Here is a 24,068-nt window from a genome sequence, read left to right as displayed (position 1 = left end):
ATATGCCTCAAAACCAGCAAAGTCAGCTAAATGACCGCTCAGAAAGAAGGCATTAAGTCATCGTCACAGTTTGAATTCTCACAAGAGAAAAAAGCTTTGTAATAATTTAGTTATTATTATATTTGTTATTATTATATATGAACAATACATGCTTCTCAAAGAAAGGCCTCTCCGGAAAGACAGAATCTGATAATGCATGATATGGCACTTGTACAATCAGAAATTAGGCCAAAATATTGTCAGGACCACCCAGTTCAGTATACTCTAACACAAGATGACCAGATCACCCTAAGGGAATACTTTGCTAAATGGCCAGTTTCAAATTCTGCTTAACTCATCTAGCCGGATGCTGTTTGGAGCCCCTGGTGTCACAACATCTTGAACAAAGTTAAAACAGCCAAAAGAACCTCCTAAACTTACAGTCACACAGCATTATCTCAATTTTTTAAAACTGTGCTGATGTTAGATAAGAAGTTGATTCCCCTACACCGGGAAGACTGAAAAAAGAAATTAATCTTCAATAGAGCTGCTATGACAAACTTGTCCTTTAGGCATGTGTTTCTTCTATTGAAAGAGCTGCTAATCAGTCTGTCAGAGAGAGCAGCAGCCAAAAAAAAAATCATCGTAATTTTAAAGAGTATTTTTCAGTTGCAAACCAGGAATGAACCCAATACATAAAGACAAGAAAGGATCTGTACATGTGCACATTGTTTCAAAAGTTTTTAGTTTTCCATTCAGTGAAAAACGATGGGTGTCATGCCTCAGTGTTATCATTCGAGTTCTAATTTATCAACAAGGCAACTTCACTGCATGAGAATAAGGCACCTTATGGAAACAATCAGAAGTTCCCCCAGTCTTTATTAAGGGCATCCTGAAGTACTGCATGCTTTACCATAGCCTGTACTGACTCTTCCAGTTTCAAATGAAATCAGTATGTTAACACTGTCCGAAAGGTTACAGCAGAGTGCTGCTCTTCCAAAGCCACCTCAGGAGCACAGAAATTTGTTTAGCCTTAAAATGCAAATTATTTTGCTCACAGAGTTTAAAAAGATTTTTCCTCCTCTCACTTCTGGGATACTCAAAGAAGATGAACCTTTGTAAAGCTGATAATAATCAAATCAGGACTCCATTAGGAGTATGTTTTGCTTTAAGTATGAAGAAATTCAGCTCAGTTTGCTACAAAATGATACATTAACAGTTCATAGTTACACAGTTGAAGTACATAACCTGTGTAAATTTAAAATGGCATGCATTTAATGTTTGCAATATCTTCAAATGATAGCAGGGGTTCTTCATAAAGTCCTCAACATTCTCCATGCTTTAGAAGCAATCAGAACTTAGGTGCTGCCTCAGCCTTCAATCAAGCTCTTGATAGTTTCCAGTTTCACATAGAAGGGCCCAACAATCTGACTAAAATACCAATCCAGGACTTCTGTGCACATCATTCTTAACTTAATGAACTTAGAAAAATACCCAATAGCAGCCTAACAAATGTTTCTCAGGAAAAGAAAAATGGAAGTTTGAATGGCCAGCATTGAGAGGTTGGGGCTGCAGAGCACATGCAGAATGCCTCCTTTTGTCTCTGGGATCAGTTTTGGAGACATGATCTTCTGAGCTCCTGACTACTGTTTCCAGTGGTGGGGACTGCCAATGCATGCAGAGCATAATCAAAGTCACAGTTGATCAGCTTTTCAGGAAAAAAACGACGGTGGTAAGTGCCACTGATTTTCCTAACCTCACATTGTTCTTTTAGTTCTTTGCCAAGCCTTCCCAAATTTATTTCTTCTGAAGTGGTGTCACGAATAAATATCACTCAGTCACTCTGAATGACAAGTGAGTCAGTCTTCCTACTTCACTCTACCAAACATCACATTAACCAGAGCCATAGCCCTCTGCCTCAGCAAACCCAGCAGGAACCAAGTCCTTTTCAAAGTTGTAGTAACCCAGTTTAAATGCTTGATCCCTAGGACATAATAGGTTATAATTGACTTGTCTTCTTGACTAACAATGGATCTGATTAAAAAGCTGCAACAATCTAAGTAAAGGTTCTGTGTTGTCCCCTCTTCCAAACAAATGTATAGCTCCTTACCTGGTTGATAAAGTATTTCCTTTTCAAACTCTTTTTCAAAATGATCGTGACACATTTCAAGTATTTTCTACAAAATTTTCCCCATATACACAAAGAGATGCTAGAAAGATCTAATTGTTAACAGCTTTGAAAAAATCAAGAGGAACACATCTGACACTGTAGTTCAAAAACATTAATATCAAATTGTGCCACTCAAAGATTTACACAACTTGTCTGACAACTAGTCACATTTTTTAAGAAGAGAAATCTTCAAAACTCAATGGATTTCTGATAAAGAATCCATTTTCTCTCAGTTTCAAGTAGCTTTAAACAGACAAATGACATAGACATTGTCCTCATTTTAAGGAAAATTGTGTTCAAAGAATTAGATGAAAGCTGAATAAAAAAAAAATCTTCCCAAACCAAACATTATACAGGTCTTGTTCTTCACGCCAAAATTAGAAGTTATTTAACACACTTTTTTAACAAGTCCCCTTTTCAACACTATTACCTACTGGCAAGAACAAGAACCTTGCAAAATAAAAGGTAAGGTACCCCAGCAAGAAGGGTAAGTAAGGTTCCTACTACTGAAACAGGTTTGGTACTCTAAAGAAAGATCCCAAATATTTTTCTAAGAAGCCCAGATAAAAAAAGTCAAACTCTCTGGAGAAGACAGCAAAGCATACATAGCAAACATACAATACGGAACATACAAAGCTCTTTACGTTCTGCTCATTTAACTAATCATTAGAATTTCTCCTCATAGTTATAGATTCTCTGTCCTACGTAGATTCCTCCTGTATGGATGGTGAGGTGTGGATTAAAAGCAAGGTAAGGAGAGAGCGCACAGAAAAACCAGTTCCAATTCCCAAAGCCCTCCTTCCAAGCCTCACCATAAGTTAGAGCTGAAAAACAATAGAGGAGCAAAGGAGAGTTCAAATTCAATTTTTCCCATGTACGAATCTCTAAATCACGCCCACCTACGTTGTTACTCTGATAAAATAATAGATATGTCTCTAACAATCTGAGTATCTCCAATATGGATATTTGAAAATTCCAGTACTACATTAAGTCACATATTACAGCAAAGGTCAGTTACCTCACTATTTCTTTACAAAAATAACACCAATTCACTTAAGTGTCCGATACAAACAAATCTGTGTCTCCACAGACAATTTCCACAGAAGATAAGTTTGTCTCTACTTCCTCTGAGCAAAGTAAAATGTTATGTCTTAAATGGCAAAAGATAACGCGTTATCACATAAGCAAGATGAAAAAAGTATTTTTGTAACATAAGAAAACCAGTACACTTTAGTCCAACAAAAACATCAGCATTTTTTTTTTTCAGAATGTGCCAGTGCATATGAGAAAGTACTGTACAGTAAAATTAAGACATTATAAAAAATTTATGCCCAGGACAGCATTTATAGCATTTATATACTTACTGCTCCAGAAAGCTGAAATCTTAATTTGTGTTTCCAACTAGGTTTTTCAACTGGGTGACACTCAAGATCCCAGAACTGGGTGTAATCACCTTTATCTCTAGGTAAAAAGATTACAGCAACCTACAAAACCAACAGAAAGCTTTTGCAGAACCTTATGAAAATAATGTATACATCTTCACCATTTTAGCAACACAAAGTTACAATTAGGCCAACACAAAATTTACACACTACAGAACATACATTCCACACACAGGTGATCTTGCAGAAAACAATACAGCTCGTCCTCCTTTGCCCACAAGAGAAAAAGTTCTGATGAAATAGGTTGTGTAAGCAAACTTGAACAAAATGCGAGTTCAGCTAATCTGCTTCAAGCAAATTCAGCAAGTGCTTGCACAATTATTTCTATTAGTAAAATGGGGGAGAAGGGGACAAGGAGGGGAAATAAGCACAGCTGAAAGACAGCAATATCTTCTTTGATCTGCCAGCTAACCAGTGAACAACTGTACTCCCCCAGCTCCAAGACTGCAAGCACACTATGCTACATTTACTAGGAGACCTGAAATGCAAATCAACTTGCAGGCTATGCCTTTTGATCATCCTTAAAGGTCACCTATATAACAAAGGCCTGTACCAAGCTAATTCAAGAGTAAACTTGCATTGTTTTCAGAGTTGAGGTTGGGGGAAAAAAGAGAAGGGGAGCAGCAGATTAGAATAAGTCACTACAACTATATCTAATGAGCTAAATATTATCATACCCACTGCAAAAAACAGCAAACTGTGATAGCACTGTACCTTATCAGCTCCAGCCAACAGCCTGACATGCCAACAGTGTAAATGTTATTCAAATAGACCTGAACTAGGATTACTAAGGCAAAGACAATTGTTTAAATTCAAATAATGGTTTTGAGTATTACAAAGTAACTATGAAACTGGACAGGAGTAAGTTTTTTGTGTCTTGCAAACAGATTACAAATTGCAACATCAGAAAAATAATGTAGTTAAGGAATATCATAATAATCCATAATGATTGAAAGGTAGATGTTCATGAAGATGAATGGGTAGAATTGAAGTAGCATCTAGGGAGAAGATGAGGGACAAAAGCCACACAGAAACCCATTCGGCATGTCCTTGGACATGCTTTATAGTTGTGGTTATGAAACCCTCTACTGGCCAGGAGATAAAATTGTAACTCAAATGAAATCAACTTTAGGAACAGACAACTCAAACTGTTCTTGAACAAGTATGACAAGACTGCTTCTAAGGAAGGGAAACCAGTTCCCACAATAGTTTCATAAGAATCTAGTATTATTTGCAATTTTCTTGTGGATTTTTACAAAAAATTTAAAAACTATTTTCTGTTCTAGAAAAATATATCTTAAAAAAAAAAAAGAAAAAACAGAACACAAACACCACCATGTTGAAGTCAACAGACCGCATGCATGAGTTCTTAGAATCAACGCAGTTGACATTGTAGCAGTTGTGGTAAGTAGATACTGACTACCTGATACACCCCAGAACCCAAGTTTGGAAGGCAAGTATTTTATATTTTCAGATAAAATATTACCAGCTTCAAAAATTCAACGGTTATTTCAAAGAATTTCCCATCTAAGATGCTATTTAGAATTGAGATACACTAATATACACAAAATATTTATAAATATCAGTTTACCTTTTCTTCTCCATGAGCTTCAAGAGTACCAGAAACACGGGAACATATGAAAGCAGAGTAAGTAACCCTATAAACACAACCAGTTCCATCCACATCCTGCAAATAAAGTTATGAGTCAGATTCAGAAGTTAAAAAAAAACAACCAAAAAACCAAAACCAAAACCTAAACCAAAACCCAAACCACAACTCCAAACCAAACCCAAACAATACACCCACCCCACACACCACTCTTGCAAAGGACAAAAAAAAAAAATGCAACCAATTAAGCTGCTTTCAAGTGAACAAATAATACTGACTCCCTAAAAACAAATTAATAAAAAGTAAAACTACTACATCTATGCAGTCACCATGATACTGACCTCCAGTTTAGAGGTGGTGCACTGGTTGGAACATGGCATACTCAGTCTTCTGGGCTACAGCTAGGAGTGCTACATAACCATTTTTCATCACTTCACAACAACAGACCATAATAATACTAGCATAAAATTAAAATGACCATTATAGCACTTCAAACTACCAAAAATAATAGGAAAGCATTTACAAATATCAATGGTACAGCTACAGTAATTGCACAGGTGACAGCAGTGTAATTCAAATATCCTTAATCTAACTTCAATTACCTACAGAGATACCATGTACAGCACAATCCCAGCAGCACAAGTCTCAAAACAAGGTAAGTCTAGCATTCTAGAACCAAAAGGGACACGGGCCTTTCATGTACACTTGATTACTTAATGCAGTCTGGATGATGATACTGGATGAACACAAGAAAACTCTAAAAACCAATAAGCAAACCAGAGATTGATTCACACTCAAGGAGCACATTAGAGATGAAAAAAAGAGCAAAACACTTCCCTGCTATGAAAAGAATCAAAAAGAAACTTTGTAACCAAGTTCATGCGCCAATATATATTCTTTCTTGAGAGGATGGAGAAGGAAGAGAGCAGCAGGAAGAGAGAAGGGGGAAAAAAACCCACCCACAAGAGATTTGCATAAAATTGCCAATATAAACATTCACTCACTTTAACATAGGGTGGTGCAAAAGATGACAAATACCACTTCATATTTTCATCCCCTTTATTCTCCATCTCCAGGTAACTCTCTAGAAGAAAAACATCAGACTAGTATATTAAATGTCTTTGTTCAAGTATCTTTAGTGGGAAGAGTTTAAAGAGAAACTATGTTTCAAGCCACACAGGTTTAAGGGAAACTGTTCTTACGATGCCAACACCAAGGGCAGACTCAAACAAAGCACGGTGTCACAAAATTCTTGAAAGCTTATACAAAAGAAATTTGGAAGTTAAGTCTTCTAGTGAAGAATCATATTGAAGATGCTTCGAAAAACAAAGTGAGACCTAAATCTCACCCTCAATAACCCTACAACAATAACAGATAATTCTTTAAAAGAACCTGAAGTATATCAAAGAATGTTACGTACATGGATTGCTGGTAGTAGAAAGTTAGCTTCCCATAAATCCAGAACATGGCGAACAGCAGAGAGAGCATCTAAGTCACCTCCAATGGTCTCATTTTATTGCATTCAGATTTTTGGCAGATACCTTCACGCAGCAGTATACGAAAACATATCCAAAAACCCCTCAAGGCCCCTCAAGATACCAAACTCCCTCCCAAGCTATTATTTGACTGTTCAGGGAAAAGCACTGACAGTGTTCTAGTTTGAGACCAATTAAATAAAGTTGCATCAAAACCTGTTCTCACCCTAGTATGGATTTGTTACTCAGCATAATTATATATATTATATATATTATATATACATATATATATACATATATATATACACACACAAACATATGTATGAAACCTCAGGAAAAAACTTATGCTAGAATTGCAGAAAGAATACTGACATTAAAAGAAAGTCTCAACTTTGACAGTATCAATAAGAACAGAATAGCCAAGAATTAACAGAGCATTTGTAAGATTACCTCAGTCTAGAGAAGTACTTCAGGAAGTTTAGCTGCATATATATTATAAGGGTATTTTACAGAAACAGGAAAGGAAAGGAATATTATACTCCTCTTTCATAAGTGTAGCAAACCCACCCCCCCAGATATAATTGATAAACTAAGCCTTAAAACTTCTAAAGTCTGTTAAATGAATATGCAGCATCAGTGAATCATTAGAAAAAAGTCCTCATTACCTAGAAAAGAACACTAAGCACTAACATAAAATTTGGTATCTAGACAACAGAATGACAGTTTCTACAGTAATTTGGAGAATCTGAAGCATTACCAGAATTAAAAGTACTTAATGATCCAGCAAGGACAAAGATAACCAGACTTATAGCTGACATTGCTGTTGTCTTAAGAAAGAACATTTATTTCTCTGTTACATGCAGATGGATTTATCACACATCTTAGGGGGACACACATAGATGAAAATGGATCTACTGCAAAAGTGCACAGACCCAAAAGAGCTTCAGCAAAATGCAGTAACTTCACAGCGTCCTCTTTCCCAAGCACAGTATGGTTGCATTCATCATAGTTGCTTAAAAAAGATCAGCAACATACCTGTCTATATGCAAATCTATCTGTGAGACAAAGTGTGACTATACTGCATAAGGAGAAGAAGAAAAAAAAAAAACCAGGAAAAAAAAAAGAAGGACTTCTGAGAAGAGTTCCATCACAAGGAGTAATATTTCAAAGTATGGTCAGAAGAAGGGAACTGGTCAATCATTTATCAGACTAAAACAACAAAACCAAACTCATGGCATTCAAGCTCACAAACGTGCAGTACAGTAAATAAAACCTCTGAATACAAGATACTACAGATATTGTATATACTAAGTAAGCAATATTACCTGAGCTTTGGCCAGGTCTCGTTTTAGGAAAAACAATGGTTCTGTTCTTTATTTCCATTTTTGTTAGAGGGAGTGCTGAGAGAGACTTTGCCACATGAACAGTAGGACTTTCGGACTGTGAGGTAAATAGATCTTCTCTTCTAGATGGGAAGTCTGCTCCAGACACGCTCTGTGTGACTGCCTCTTGAATTTGCACTTTTATACACTTTTGCACAATTTGGAGAAAAAGAAAGATTAAAATAGTGAACAGTGACATATCAACAAGTCAAGCTATTTAGCTATATTTCCATCAGCTGTAAGAGGTCACGTCGTTCAGATTTACATTCCAATAGAAAAAGAGTCTCATATATTAAATCATCAGGTTTTCTCTAACTTCACAAAGTTTAAAGATTTTAGGACAAGTTTAATTTAGGAGAAGAGGAAAATTACTGAAAATTTGCTACCTAGATATTGTAATTCAATAGGAATAATAATTTAGTTAGATTTAATTGACAACTCCTACAATATCTCTGCTTGCAGAGAACAGGAACAGGGCTGCCTCACACAGAATAAGCTTTGTGTTCACTTCTGCTACATAATTAGCACTTATAATGCTAATGTTACAGATAACGCTAGAAAAACCTTAGCATATTTTTTTGCTTATTTGGAAAGGTAGCAAAGAAACAGTAAAAGCATTATCAGCTATCAGATCTCTCACAATTTGATTGTTTTTGCTACATTCTATTTTTGTCCTAGTAGACTTCTTCTCTTAAATCCTTTTCTTATACTGTAGAACGTAAGAGTTAACTATGTGTACAGTCTCCATTTCCTTCTCAAATCACTCTTTTTAACAACTTCCCTTTTTGTTTTGTTCAGGTTTTTTTATGGCTGTTTCCACTTCTGAGGTCATACCTCACCTTCCTCCATCAAGAAGGAAAGCAGAGATGTGTGTCTATTTCTTTGGGAAATGGTGTCTGTTTCTTTGGGTGAAATCCCCAAGGAGTCTTCTCTGCTTTTACATTGATGAAAAAAGAAACTGTTAGCTTCATAAATTTTATTTATATGCCTTATTTTAATCAGGGAGAAGTCATTGATTTAAATCCACAAAGAGCAAGAATCTGTTCTAGGCATTTTTTATCACAGATTTGTCAGCCAGAAGGTTAAGTCTACCTCAAGGGAGCTCAAAAGGAGCTATTGTGACTTGTCCGATAACCTTAACTTCTTTTATTTTAAAATATTCTAGACTATTTTTAGATATGCATGTGTACACATAAATATTTAGCATTTTAGAAGATTATGCATAAGGCAGTGCTGGGTGTACAGATGCAATTTTGTTGACAATTCAGTCTACGTGTTCACATCATAGTATTTATTCAGAGATAAATAAACAAAGAATCTCAATTTGCAAAACACCATCTCAACTACACTTTTCTTGTTGGCTTTTTTTGGTTTAGTTTTTTTTTTAAGAAACTTTACTAATCAGAGAGAATAACGGAAGTTGAAAGAACTGCTGTCTCATATCTAAAAGGTTTTAGCACTGTTACTAGACCTTAGCCAGCAAAGTAAAATAAACACCTCAACTCTCAAGCAAGCCACATACCTTTTGTCCATTATCACAATGAATATAGATTAGGCCACTCCAAGGAATTAATGAACGTTTTGTGGCAAGTGATGGATTAGGACTCACCAGAATTACTGTACTGCTCCTAAAAAAAGAAAAAAAAAATATTACCATGATCTTTGCATTAGAATGATTATCTACAACAGATCTTGCTAGCCCACCTTAAAAAAGGGATGCACTTTATGACAGCAGGTAAGAGAAGACAATCTTTAGATAGTTAAATTTAAGGTATTCAGATATCTAATATATTATCAAGCTTTAGTAGTCAGAAACTTAACACTAACACACTTTATAAATTTGTCATTGATGGTTGCATAAGGGGTCATACGGAAAAGGTAAATCTTATCTATTGTTAATGTATAGAATCAGTCAGGTTTATATATGTTTCAGAAAAATAAGCTTAATACTAGTCAACAAGGGAATTGTACTGTTCAAACTAAGTATACTGCACAAATTGCATTTCAATTTTAAACTAATTCTAGTTTCAGAGGAGCAGCTTGCTTTCCTTCCTCCCATGCAGAACTGATCTTGGAGGAAAGAAAAAAGCCTTTTAATGTTATCAGTGTTTTCTATAGTTATTTACAGTAGAGGACACTGAAGACTCTAAACCTACTTGAGGCAGTTATGGCATCATACAGTAATTTCACCAATAAGAACATAAATTCTGATTTAAAATGTTCCATATTCTATGCTGGAGACATTTAAATAAAGGAGGGGAGAAATTAAGCACTGAAGTATTTAAAAAAATGAGTACAAAATCACTGGAGGAAAGGTCATTGGTTGTACGTTAGCAAAAGCACTCAAGCTACACCCAAAGAATTAGCTGAGTGTGTCATTAGCACAGCACTTTGCATTTGAAAAGTTTAGTGTAGGAACAAGATCAGTCCCCATAGGAAAGTCAGTTCCATCATTACTGCCCCAATATCATCATCTCTACAAACTTCAACTAAAAGATATTAATGGCCTTAAAATATTAAATCAGGACACTGGTATGTCCTTAAGGAATTGTGGGGGTTTTGTGAATCTCAGCAGTTCTCAGACACTTGCCACTTATGGTTCTCTCTCTCATGTACAAGTTGTGTTCGTGAGACTGACTTACTAAGTACACACACTATGTTATCACACTCCATTGTCTCTGCTCCTGCCAGCTTGTCTGTGACATATACTGCAAACTTCTCGCAAATCCAGCTTGCTTGGGATCACAAACCACACGCCTCTGAAAAGTCATATTGAACCTAAAGACACTACCTCTCAGTATTTTCATTGCCATGGAAAGGAGCAAAGCCTCGGGAAGAAACACTTTCTAAAGGTGGCTCTTGTAGCCTTTGGAGATTCCAGCAGTCCTTGCTCCAAAAGCACAATTCCCTTCACAGCATTTACCAATACTCCCAACACTGAGGCACAGCGACATGCCAGAGGCTATTTTCAGTTCGCCTCCACAAGAAAATCTCTCAGAATGCTACCAAGCTCAGCAGGGACCTGGGACTCTATTATTCCACATTCAGGTAGGTTAGAGGTTGCCTTTAGCTCATTTCATGGAACTTAAGGAGCATAGTCAAGGTGAAACAGGAGGTGATCTGCTTGCCCTTGCATGGCAGAGTCAGTTCTTGATCTTAGGATCTTCTTTCACCATCACCGCAGGGAGATGGTTGTGAAAAGTAGAAATCCAGGCAAGTGCACCTTGCTGTGCTTCAGTCAGCTGTTCCTACGGGTCTGTTCCCTACTTGCAGGCCTCCGTTCTGGATCCAGACTGCTTACTTGGACGCAACATGTGAGGTTTCGGCAAATTTCTCTCCAGTGAAAGAAACGTATACTAAAATTGTGCAGTGCAAGAAAATTGCTTGCAGCCAGCCTTCAATTCCCTCTTTTTAAGAAACCATTCTGCAAACAGTCATAAGTCTAGGGTATGAGACACTCAAGGTGCCCTTACTGTCAACAGCTACTGGAAAGTTGTTCATTGTTCTCTTTTTGAAACCATTGTTCTTGGCACTGATTGAACCTGCAAGGAGTAGCAAATATCTTAGCCCTTCCAGAGAATCCTCTTTATTTGGTTCTCACTAGTGATGAAAGTTCCTCAGCCGTACATCCAAAAATTTACGTCTACATGAATACAGAATTAAGTGTTTACATGTATCACGTCTTGCACAGTGATGCAGGTATCTGCTGAAAATAAAGTACCTGTTTGGGCAAGCATCTACCAAGTTAAAGACGCTACCTCAATAAAACTCACAAAGCAAAACATGGTTTTTTGTGGAACATGAGACTTTTTTTAGTTTTTGGAAGATGAGAAGAGTTTAACAAGTGGGTCTTAAAAGCCCTTCTGAACTGACCTTAAAAAAAAAAATCTGATAAATTTAGAAGTGACAGGTGGTCAGAATTTTCAAGCATTTTATTGTGGAAAGCTTTGCTGACATCCATGAGAAGTCTCATACACACATGCAGTGATATTTTGACTACTTTTCCAAAATACTGCTAATTAAGACAGAGGTGATCTGATACTGGTTTGTCATTCTTTCATACCTACAGATACTGAGCAGCCAAAGTTCGAGTAACAAAAAAGTTTTGTCAGAACACAAAAAAAAAAAACCCTACAATCAAGTTCTGATGAATATCAGCACATTTGCAGAAGAAAACCATAAGTCCTCAGAAGAGAAGCATTCTACAAGAACTGTTATTTTTCATTTCGTTTGTTTGTTGTGGGATGGGGAAGAAGTCCCTTTTATTTTTAAACAAGTAAATTATTTTAAAAAAACAACCCCACTACTGCGAAAGGAGATCTTTAAAGCTTCAGCTTTGTCAACTCATCCAGCTCCTGGAAAATTATGTAATAATAATAGTATTTCCAGGCACAGAAAACTCCTGGCCTCCAGGTAATGTCATAGGTGACAAAAGAACATTCGCTTTATACAGAACTATAAAAGGATAAGATACTAAAATAGAAAAGCTAGATTTGCATGTTAGCTGACAAAAAGACTATACGGTGGAACTAAATAGTTACTTCCAGGTTATAGACTAAACAAACTAAAATGAATTCCTAAAAAATAACTAAAATAAATTCCTCCCAAACCTCACCACACTTTCACACATAAAGGAACCTATGGAAAAAAAACTTACTCCGGTTCAATAACTCCATGTTGTGGCGTTATTGTAAGGCAGTGAGCTGGCCACGAAAGCTCAAATGCCAACATCTTAATAGAATTGTTGACAACCTCTACACGTCCAGTACCTGCTGTTCCACCTGTAATATAGAAAAAGCTATAAAAAGCTAACACGTACAAAAATTCACCAAAGTGCCCAAGATTCAGAGATGCACCAATGAAGATAAAGCATTGCCTGCCCTATTTTTACTTTCACAATGCTTTAAAATGCATATTACACGTACACACACACAGAGCATGCCACCCTCTGACAATTTAACAAAAAGTCTGTTCAAACAAAGTTTACTGTTTAGATGTAAAGCTACTGCACTAAGATCACAGGCCAAGCCACATTTACAAGCACAAAATAATTGCAAACATAGTACACAGTGCAGTTACTTTAATACTGGAGTGGTTATTTTATTAACTTCAAAAAATACTTACTAATAGAAGGAAATGTCAAAGTCAAATGCTCGGGGTTAACAGTCCAATTCTGTTGAGCATCTGATTTATTCTGAACCAGATCATCGGTTTGTACAAGTAATGGGGGACCCTGAGGTCCTTTAACAGGGAGAACATCCAAAGTTGCATTGATATGTCTGACAGAGTTCTCAAATCTGAAAATAAGATTGCATCAAGCAAAAGCAGCAATAAAATTAACTTATGAGTAATTATAATAGCCTACGCTGAGTATTTCCTCAAGATTTAATACTGAAATACAATGTTCTTTACATGTGCCTTCAAATTAATTCAATTCTCCATTTTTAGAAAAAAATAATTCAGCAGCTATATCGTGACAGCTTTTTCACAGAATGTTTAGCAGTGGAAGGTACTGTTTAGAATGCAAGGTGCTAAAATAAACAACTATCTTCAGGTGATAAAGTGAAATGCTTTTTCTCTACATATTTTATTCAGATTAAGAAAGTACTGCAGGGAGAAGGCAATGCAAGTTGTGTTTCACAGAACGCTGGAGGTCAGGAGGGACCTCTGGCGATCACCTAGTCCAACACCCCTGCTCAGAGAAGGGTCAGCTACAGCAGGTTACTCAGGACATTGTCCAATCAGGTTTTGAATTTCTCTTGTCCTGTCACTGGACATCACTGGAAGTCTCCTCTTTATTTCCCTGTCAGGTATTTACAAACACTGGTAAGATCCTCCCCTGCTCAACACTAGGCAAACCCAGCTCTTAGTCTCCTTGCAAGACAGATGCTCCAATCCCTTCACGGCCTAGCATTTCACACCTTGGCTTGCAAAATACATGGCAGATAAGCTCATATATGAAAGCTATGATGCTGTTATTTTAGGATTCAGCGTATTTTCTTAAGTTAAAAGCTTAACTGAGAACAAGTTTGAGTTTAAATTCAAAAAGAAATAAAAGCAGAAATCAACAGCTGAAGAAGAAAAAATTGGGTAATTTTTGCTCCATACAACGCTGTGCAAACATACAGCTCTTCTTCCTTATAATTTCTATTTGTATTTTTAATGCTTCTGAGAATCCTGACTCAGTTCAGGACAGCTGAACTAATACCTGTGAGAATTCATCCCTTAAGATAGCAGTGGAACTAGGAAGTCAACTGATTCACATAATTCTTTGACACAGAACTTCCTAAGTCAGATTAGTAGTAAACACATTCAGATCTCTTCTAAGAATTGCAGTCTACTCAGAAAATTAAAATCCTCATCATCTTTAGCCAGTGAATAAATTCAAATCTAGAAGAACTGATAAGGCTGTCAAGTGGAAAAAACAAACAAATGCCAACTACCAAATCAAGAAATGTCCTGCTTGCTGCTGCAGATACAGATAGACTCACAATCCCCACTATGCCTGACAAACACCTTTCTAGTCAAAAAGTCTGTTAAGTGTCCCAAAGTGTTCAGCATCTACAGTTCAAGAGGTACAAGCAATTACAAGACAACATCTACATACATAGATGCTAAAAACAACAGGACTAGGTAGGATCTTTTCATCACCTACGTAACAGGATCCTGAGAAGAAAAACACGAAGACTCAAGAAATAACCTATGCAAAATATATTCATTATAGTGTTAAAAGTTAACACATCTTTATTTCAGTTTTATGCTTTGCCATCTTAATAATTAGGACTTGTATAGGATTTTGAATTTCTTTCCTTTTTCAGGGCTCCAAATGCTACAGCGACCTGTCTAAATAAAAAGTGACAGGTACATTTTAAAGACCAGGTCTTTGCCAGTGCTGCAAAGAAATCCTCCCAGTAACAGACCATTTCATTCAAGGGACTGACAGGGTAGGGGTAGCCTCAGCACTGATCGTTCTTTTGATGAGTGCAGTACACGCTACACTGAAAGGCTGGTATATGGGCTGGGCAAGGAAAAGGCCACTAAGCCTTTGTTATTTTTCTCTATTTCCATGCCAGACATCAAACATTCATTGCAAGGAATGAAGTAGTTATAGTCCTATTAGGACTACAACAAATGCATTTTGGAAGTGTCTATGGAAAAAAAAAACCAGTTTCTTCACATGAACTAGGAAGTCGCAGATAAAATTAATGGTGTCAGTTGAGAGAATAGTTTAAAAGTTATCGTAACACTTTAAACATATAGAGAAAAACAGCAAGAAGAGCCACCTAGATATTCATTGGATTCATTCTCATTATACAGCCAGTTCTTTCACTTGTAAAGTAAGTCAATTTTCAACTGACAAAAATCTTCAATGAAAGGAGATTCACTTCAGTTAGACATGATTTGACAGTCAACCTTATAGTTACATTACCTGTCCGGTTCCGAATGATGTCCAGGAGACTGCTGAAAACCATCCTGATCAGAAGTGGAATACCCAACCACAGAAAGGATAATCTTTCGCATATTTGTGTAGAAAAGCTTGATATCATTTGTTCCCCGTGGGATATCACATACTAAAAATGAGAATAATAAAGCAATTCTAATAAGTACAAATCTATAATACTCAGAAATTACACAACAGAGATTGAGGATATAGACCTAGTTAATCTGTTGGCTGAGACATCCTAGGATCATTCAAAAAACTACTTACTACAAGTTCAGTTATTGGGCATAAATCAAAATTAACGTGAAATGTAGAATAAATCTAAACACATCAATTTTAACTTTTTGATTTTAAGATAAGTATTTTCCATCTTTATACAAATGGTATAAGATAATCTGAATCTATACCAATTTAAAGTTGTTTTACTTTTTTTAGTTTATCCTGACAAATAAGACTAATACATTCCTAAGGCTTCAAAGAAAGAGATTCAACTTGATAAGTTATTTTTCAGTTACTCAGTCTATTCAATCTAACACATCATTATTTATTATACCTGTAAATATCAAAAAGGTCAAGAATGTAAGAGTATAATTCATAGATAATAAAATGTTTAATAATCAAGTCAAAGTTTTCTCCTTTGCCTCAAGCCATTTCACATTGAATAGACAGAATGAAGAAGTGGTCACTTCTCACACAGGATACATTCGATCCAATCATTATTTCTTTTGCTGCACAGTAGATACCAGAGACTATTAATATTTGTATATAGCTTCTACAACTCAGCTACGGATAAGACAAAGCAACATCTGCTGTAGAAGCATTTTTAGTTAGAATTTACATGCATCCTGAAACTTGTTAACAAAGCTAAGTCTTGCAAAGGAATGTTTAACAGAAAGTGGGGGGTTGAATAAATTATTTATTTATTCTGTCATAATAAAATTCAGTATGGAAATATGTTCTTTCTTCAGGACGACTATTATTTCTACTCTAAGTTTCTTTTATTCCCACCCCCACTCCCCCACTGAATTCCATTCAGTTTGGAAAGCCCAGTTTTCAAATATCCCCCAATAAAACACTTAACTTTTACAGTCTATCTCATTTTCACCAACTCAAATATCAAAATGGCTAGTTCATGATATCATAACTTTGAACGCCAAGGCCACAGTGCATACAACTGCAGACCCAGAAGTGTCAGACCCAAATTAAAGCACGTAAACAGATTGACGATGCCATCTTCACAATCACAACAGACAAAAACAATTTTATACAAAGGTTTAAATCCTATAAAACGTAGTGAAGTATGTCATATTATACTTAGAAATGCGCAACAGGATCTTGCAAAGAATACCTTATCAGAATTCCCTCCCTCTAACAATAAATCGATATTCAGATAAGATGCTAATATGCATTGGAAACCAATTTCATTTTGACAACCCAAGTACAGAAGTCACAAAATATTTGAGACTACCTTAGAATAAACAGTTGCTAGATGTTAAATATCAACAACCACTGCCTATTCAACTAGTAACTGAAGCATACCTGGGCACCTAGAAATACATTAGATCAGTATGTAAAAGATCTTCGATTAGTGCAGCAAACCACGTTAGTGTTAGGGAGTAACTGAATCTGGTAGCCTGATAAAGAGGTGAGGCTGCCACAGGTCCAACCAGTAGCAAGGCTGAGCCCATGTTCCCAGTGAGCAACCCCACACGCATGCACACACACAGACCAACACAGACAGAAACGCTCAGCACTCATGCAAACTCAAGCAGCAACAATGGCCTCATTTTGTTCCCCTCTCTGGCCGATCAGGATGAAGGCTCCTTACTGGGAACACACAAACATACAACACAGATCCTTCCACCTGCTGGCCCTGGACCATACCACAATGATGCATCAAGTGAGCAGACTGGTGAAAACCCAACACGACACTATTTCATATCTAACATTACTATTTAATTTCTTAAGAGGTTTTTCAAATAGCTCTGTGGACTAAGGCAATGAGGAATGGAGGCCTAAACAGTCTAGGGAACCAAATTTATACTGAAAGCAATTCTTACAGCCAAGGCATTTATGCTTTGAGCTTTTTTTCCCCTGCATCATCTCTTTAACAGTCTTTCATTTAAGAGGCAAAAAAGTTTAAAAAGCATTTAGATGTTGAAAAAAGAACTTACTTTTCACCTAAAAGATAGCATCTTATAGAAAGGACAAAAAAAGAATCAGATTTCTTAATTCCAAGTACTACTATTAGTTCCTGCATAATATTTGACTTACAAGAACACATAACAAAAAAAAAAAAATTCTGTGGATATTCCCACCGAAAACTCAGTGAACACTAATCTGTATGATTGCATACTATTCACACTAGACATCAATGGGTGACAAGAAGGTAAGGAAAGGCATGAAGTCTGTAGCATCGCTAAAACGAGTAAGAACAATCTAGTTTATTTTTCTAAGAGCTACCCTTCCAGCACACCTCCTTGAAGGCATATTTGCAGTGTTATACAAGTCTGTCTCACTTCATTTTTTTTAAAACAACGGTCCTCACCTTACATTGAGTAGATAAAGTAGGACATAAGAGGGCAAGGACATTTTATGACCAAGATAAATAATTTTGAGCAAATAACACAAATGTGACCAAATAGGAAACAATAAGCTATACGTGACAAACTCAGTCTGAAAGACAGACAGAAAAACATTTAAGATGCAAGAGGTAGGTCTTGTTTTCTACAGAAAGAAAAAATAAGCTACCATTAGCAAAACTGACAGCTGTCTAGAACGGTTTGTTAAATGAACATCAGAAAACGCAAGTTGTTAAATGAACGTCAGAAAAGGCAAACATGAAAATGCTGCGACAAGACAGAGTAGTTTTAAAGTGTTACTAGTAGGTTAAAACAATTCAGATGGAACTGTGATCTTCTAGCAGTTGGCATCATTTTGAGATCGATGGTTTAGATTTGTATAAGATGCTGAAAAAAATCAGACGCAGTTACCACTTCTTCCTTCCACGTTTAGGTGGTTTCACAAGTGAAGCTCTTTATGATGAAGCATTTTAAGGTGAAACCACTTAAGAGAAGATATTCCACATAGATAAAACTGCTTTTTTTTTCACCCATGTGATTTGCTTCACAGTATTCCAAGTGATTGTCACCCCCTCGTCGTACACCGGTGACTGTCAGGTTGATGCATTCACTGTCTCAGCCAAACGGAGTTACCTTTCTCCAGGCACTCGGTGGCAATAGGTGGCAGGTTTTTTCCTCCGATAGGGTTTGCTGTGAGGTCTTCTAATGCCATCAAACAAGTCAGAAATGTAGGTGAATACTTGAAGAGTGTAAATCATGTGACATTAACTAGTTTTGAGTCCTTCCATGGGGGACAGTCCTCCAGGAACATACTGCTCCAGCGTGTGTCCCCAGCAGGGTCACAGGCGCTGCCAGGACCCTGCCCCAGCCTGGGCTTCCCACGGGGTCACAGCCTCCTTTGGGCACCCACCTGCTCCCGCGTGGGGTCCTCCACAGGCTGCAGGTGGGGATCTGCTCCACCATGGACCTCCACGGGCTGCAGGTGGGGATCTGCTCCACCATGGACCTCCACGGGCTGCAGGTGGGGATCTGCTCCACCATGGACCTCCACGGGCTGCAGGTGGGGATCTGCTCCACCATGGACCTCCACGGGCTGCAGGTGGGGATCTGCTCCACCATGGACCTCCACGGGCTGCAGGTGGGGATCTGCTCCACCATGGACCTCCACGGGCTGCAGGTGGGGATCTGCTCCACATCGGGCCCTCCACGGGCTGAGGGGCACAGCCTGCCCCACCGTGGGCTTCACCACGGGCTGCAGGGGGATCTCTGCTCTGGCGCCTGGAGCCCCCCCTCCCCCTCTTTCTGCACTGACCAGGGTGTTGGCAGGGCTGTTGCTCTCACATATTCTTAATCTTCTCACTGGCTGAAATCACTGTTACCTGTCTCAAATCCCCCACACACTTCTTAAATGTGTTACCCCAGAGGCACCACCACCATCGCTGTTGGGCTCGGCCTTGGCCAGCGGCGGGTCTGTCTTGGAGCTGGCTGGTATTGTCTCCATTGGACACAGGGGAAACCCCCCTGCTACCAAAACTTGGCCACACAAACCCAAACTGAGATATTTGCTTCTACATTTACCAAAAAAAAAAAAAAAGTGGAAAAATAACTAGGATTCAAGTCTAAAAGCATATTTTTCCACCTGAAAACAATTATTACATTTTAATTTTAAGAAGTCATAGGCTTACCTTCTGTCACAAGCTGCTCCCCTTGAAATTCTTCATCAAATACAATGTTTCTCAACAAGCTGTTTTCTGGGATTATGTGTTTTTCTACCTCAGGTTTATACATCATAGCTCTGTTAAAGAAACATGAGTAATTAAATTACACAAAGTACTGAAAACAACAATTTGGAAAGATTGGTAAGAATCCAGCACAATTTTAACTCATCATTTCTTGCATACACCAAGCTCAAATCTGTGAGCATTTGTTCAAAACTGAACTCTCTTCATAATCTTAGAATGTTTAAAGAAATACTTTCTCTATTGCTGCACAGTAAAAGGAATCACTGAAATAATGGCTACCATACGCTTGTCTTTTCAAGATACTTGTTCTCTGCTGTCAGTCACACCTACTTAGATTTCTGGTAAGTACATCAGACATCTGAGTGATTTTTTTTTTCCATCACCACAGGAAGGAGAAGAATGCTATTTTGGTCACGAGTGAAAGCCTTTTGAGGGGAAAAATTGACTAAATGGCAGAGCAGCAGCAGGAGCAGGTGCCAGCAAACAGCAGGAACATGGGAGCCAAGGAGCATGACTGCCAATAGGGCAGAAAAGACTGGGAGGCGTAGGGATATAGATAGTCCTAGGTAAAATGGGAATCTACAAGTCAGTAAGAGGAAACCTGGCAATCAGATAGGGTCAAAGCTGTGCAGGTGGGAATATTACCTCAGCAATAGTAACTCTCAGGTCTAAGCTACTTACCAGGCTACTGACTATGTGTATTATGGAGTAAAGAACTTGAGCCACAGGTTGGCAGACTGGGCAGATTATTCATCTCACATTCCTGCCTCTAAGTCCCAAATCATATTCCCGTCCTAGTACATAATTACAGAATGGGTTTTGACTGGCTTAGAGTACTCAAGTAATTTCAAGAAATAAGCAACTCTTTCAAATTATCATGGCAGACTTCAGAGAAGCTCCCACCACGAAACAACCGACTACTATGTTCAAGAAGCAAATGCTATGCCTGCTGACTAATAAAATCAGCAACAAATAATTTCACTCATGTACCAATGTCCAGAATCTGAACAAAAAAGCTTCCAACATTACCTCTATACAAGTGTATCAAGCTTCCTAATGGGTTTTCTGTTGATCAGTGTATCAAAGCTATTCCCCAAATATTTTTGCCTTTTGAGATGGATTCAATGATAGTGAGCATTGCCTTAGACAAAGGAGTTCATACAAGTCAGTAACAAGCATCTTCCAAGATACCTAAAATAAGCCAATGCAGCTGTTCCATGAGCATTATATTTGAAGTCATACAGTTAAATTCAGATATGCTCAATACTTTATTTGGGTAACAATAAATACAATTACCTTCACAAAATTCAGGCAATCCATTTAAAAGCAATAGTGAAATACTGCCATTCTGAAATTTTGTGCTGAACAATGATCATCAGCACCTTAGTGCTCTGCCTGTTCTTAACATTTTGCACTATCGCTATACGCCACATACAGCATAAGTCAAAAACGCCACTTCTGTCATTAAAAGCAAAATATGCCAGCATACTGCACAGGCTCTATTTAAGCTCCATAAGATATATTCTACAAATTTCCTCAGTGTGTTACAAGCATATGCTGATGTTATTCCTCTCACATACACAACTACTCCAACACCATCTTCATCAACAGAATTTAGCAAATCAAGATGAGAATCTTTTTCAAAACTTAATACTACTGAATTTGAGTATTACTCCTTTTATGAGCCTTTTCTTTAAAAATTAAAACTACACATTGGAAAGAGAGACACTAAGACAGAACACAACTGTCTTCCACACAAAAGCAAAAATTTTTCCCAAAACCCAACACACCCAAATTAAAAAATGCAAACAGGAAATAAAACCCTTAGCTAGAATGTAGCTACAGTATGCAAACAAAACCACAAATAATCAAATCAAACGTCCACCAAACAACCTACCAGATGTAAGACTTACTAGATCTCTCCATATCATCCCTGTCTTTTGGGTGGTTGTCACTATTTTTGGAAGCATGTTAAAACCATACTCATGATACCACACATCCCTAGTTCTAATGTTTTATTAAACATCTGTGTCTGTTTCAATAGCAAAGTACATCTTACCTACGATACTGCTGTCTAGAAACTTCATCTCCACAAAAAAAACATACTGTTGATACCAACATGTGTGTTTTATGGAAGCTCTTTTCCTTTTCCATTGGATTCCATGTTATAGTAATCACCTGATAAAATAAACATACATAATCAGAAAAAGAATCTTATTGTTAGTACTAACATTTGGGCTATGAGTCAACAAATTGCCGCAGTACAAGTGAAACAGGGTTTAACACAAGTTAAGTGAGATTTGAATAAAGGACTAGTTAGACACATTCTCACTGATGACATTTATTTTAATTTAAATTAATAAAACTTGGTCAGAATCACGTGTAATACTTACTTCGTACGTTCCTTCTCTTAGTACAAACTTCTCTGGAGATACCATCATTACCTGAGGATCCATAACTTTTTTCATTCGTAGGTTTGCAAAGCACAGTGCTTTAACATAGGCAGCCCGAGAACCTGTATTTCTTATGAGGAAGGAAGCTTTCCTTAAACTTGCAGGCAATAATCCATCCAGTGTTACCATGTAACTATCTGACAGTTTTTTAACATTTTCTAAAGTTATATTGCTTGTTCCTCCGTACCCAGATAATGGTATCTGTGGGGAGAGTGGGGCAGGGAAGAAAAGAAAAACACACACACACAAAAAGTACTTCAATGAAAGAAAGCTTCTTAACTAAAACTTCTGTACAACTATGGTAAAATAGATCAAGAGTGACAGAAAAAAACCTAAATTTATTCAATCTTTTTGAGGTTCTACTGAAAATTAATTTAAGACCTACCTACAGAACAAGAAAAGTTCAGATTTTTTGACAGTTCTAGAGTTAAAAATCTTAGGCTACTTTTAATGTAGTATATAAAAATCTTTCTTCTTCCTTGACAAGGGGAAAGTTGCATGCAAAATTGAGACTGGTGTTCAAACTGTAAAATTTAATACCCATACAATCTTTAACAAGTATACAGATAAGCATACTGTGTATCTTCTAAACTTTTCTTGTGTGTATCTTTCAGCTTTTCAATAGAAACAGCTATTCAGTACTAGATTCAATAATCATTTAAAAAGTATATTTCAAATTATTAGAAGTTAGGTTGGGACTCTTACAGTAAACTTAATTCCTGGCTGTGATCGAATCCCCACTTGTTTGATTTCCAGCTTTGCAAAGAAGCAAGTTATTCGAGTAGGTGTAAACATCAAGTATATGTTAGTATCTTTTCTGGGACGAATTTTGAGTTCCCAATTACTAGTTAAGCGTTCTTCTGATCCAAATATACTTTGCAGCTATAAAAACAAAGACATCAGAAGCAAGTGACTACAACAGGAAAACCACATAGCAGTAAGACTTACTTCATTAGTAACTCAAAATAAGCTTCCTCAAAATCTGGATTAACTAAACATATAGCATTGTCAACTGAAAGTTGTAATGCTTAATATGCAACAAAAAAGACCAAGTACTGTATGTTCCCACAAAAAGCATACCGATGCTTCTCATTTTAGACCACACAGTTTCTTCCTTCAATCCACAATACTGTAAGGCTGAACTTAACCAGCACTACATTAATTCTCTCAAAGATATTAGATATCAAATCTGAACATTTGAGGAGAAAAGAGGATACACACGTATGTGGACTACTGACCAAAAACCCCCTCTAGTTACAGTAATTCCCAAAGGCTAATTTCAGTTTTTCTTTCCTCCCTCCCTCACATACACAGTCCCTTCAAGTGAGGTCTGGATTCCCTCCTGCAAGAAGGGCCACTGATGGATCACTCCACCAAGTATTGACTCTGTTATGTTACAGCAGCTTAAGGAGCTGTGAATTGACCTCCAGTTTGCTGCAACACTCCTACCATTTCAGCTCTTCCTAAGGTTACCACTGTAGCTTCAGCTCTGCTACCATGCCCATCTTGGCAGCAAGCACTCCTGCAGCCTGCTAGTCAATGACATTTATATGGGAACAACACTTCAGGGCAAAGACATTTTTATTATACACATCAACTGATAATCATCACTAGCACTAAAGAGAATTTTTCACGGTAGTTACCTGAAAGCAATCTTGATCCTGGCCTCTTATCAACAGTCTTAAATGCTGGGTCACAGACGGAGAGTCATTTCTTAGAGTTAACTTCTGCTGGCTGAAAAATATGAAGTTTACTTATATGCAGTTAATTTACATTTGTTGTAAAATATATTT

General features: G+C 37.2%; 1 protein-coding gene across 1 annotated transcript in view; it reads right to left on the bottom strand.

The window, feature by feature from the left end:
* The window catches only part of CEP192 (centrosomal protein 192), an 88,566-nt gene that overhangs the window by 5,686 nt on the left and 58,812 nt on the right, over positions 1-24,068 (bottom strand). Inside the window, exons 37-49 of the mRNA XM_055799884.1 lie at positions 23,919-24,009; positions 22,981-23,157; positions 22,216-22,476; positions 21,882-22,000; positions 19,766-19,875; positions 15,487-15,628; positions 13,182-13,354; positions 12,715-12,838; positions 9,580-9,685; positions 8,001-8,205; positions 6,205-6,284; positions 5,183-5,278; positions 3,514-3,633 (exon numbers count right to left, since the gene is read on the bottom strand). Of these exons, the coding sequence (XP_055655859.1) occupies positions 3,514-3,633; positions 5,183-5,278; positions 6,205-6,284; positions 8,001-8,205; positions 9,580-9,685; positions 12,715-12,838; positions 13,182-13,354; positions 15,487-15,628; positions 19,766-19,875; positions 21,882-22,000; positions 22,216-22,476; positions 22,981-23,157; positions 23,919-24,009 (1,804 nt within the window). The remainder of the gene's footprint in view (positions 1-3,513; positions 3,634-5,182; positions 5,279-6,204; positions 6,285-8,000; positions 8,206-9,579; positions 9,686-12,714; positions 12,839-13,181; positions 13,355-15,486; positions 15,629-19,765; positions 19,876-21,881; positions 22,001-22,215; positions 22,477-22,980; positions 23,158-23,918; positions 24,010-24,068) is intronic.

Source organism: Falco peregrinus, chromosome 3 (assembly GCF_023634155.1).
Source record: "Falco peregrinus isolate bFalPer1 chromosome 3, bFalPer1.pri, whole genome shotgun sequence".
NCBI classification, from domain to species: domain Eukaryota; kingdom Metazoa; phylum Chordata; class Aves; order Falconiformes; family Falconidae; genus Falco; species Falco peregrinus.
This window is presented reverse-complemented; position numbering and strand designations above follow the sequence as displayed.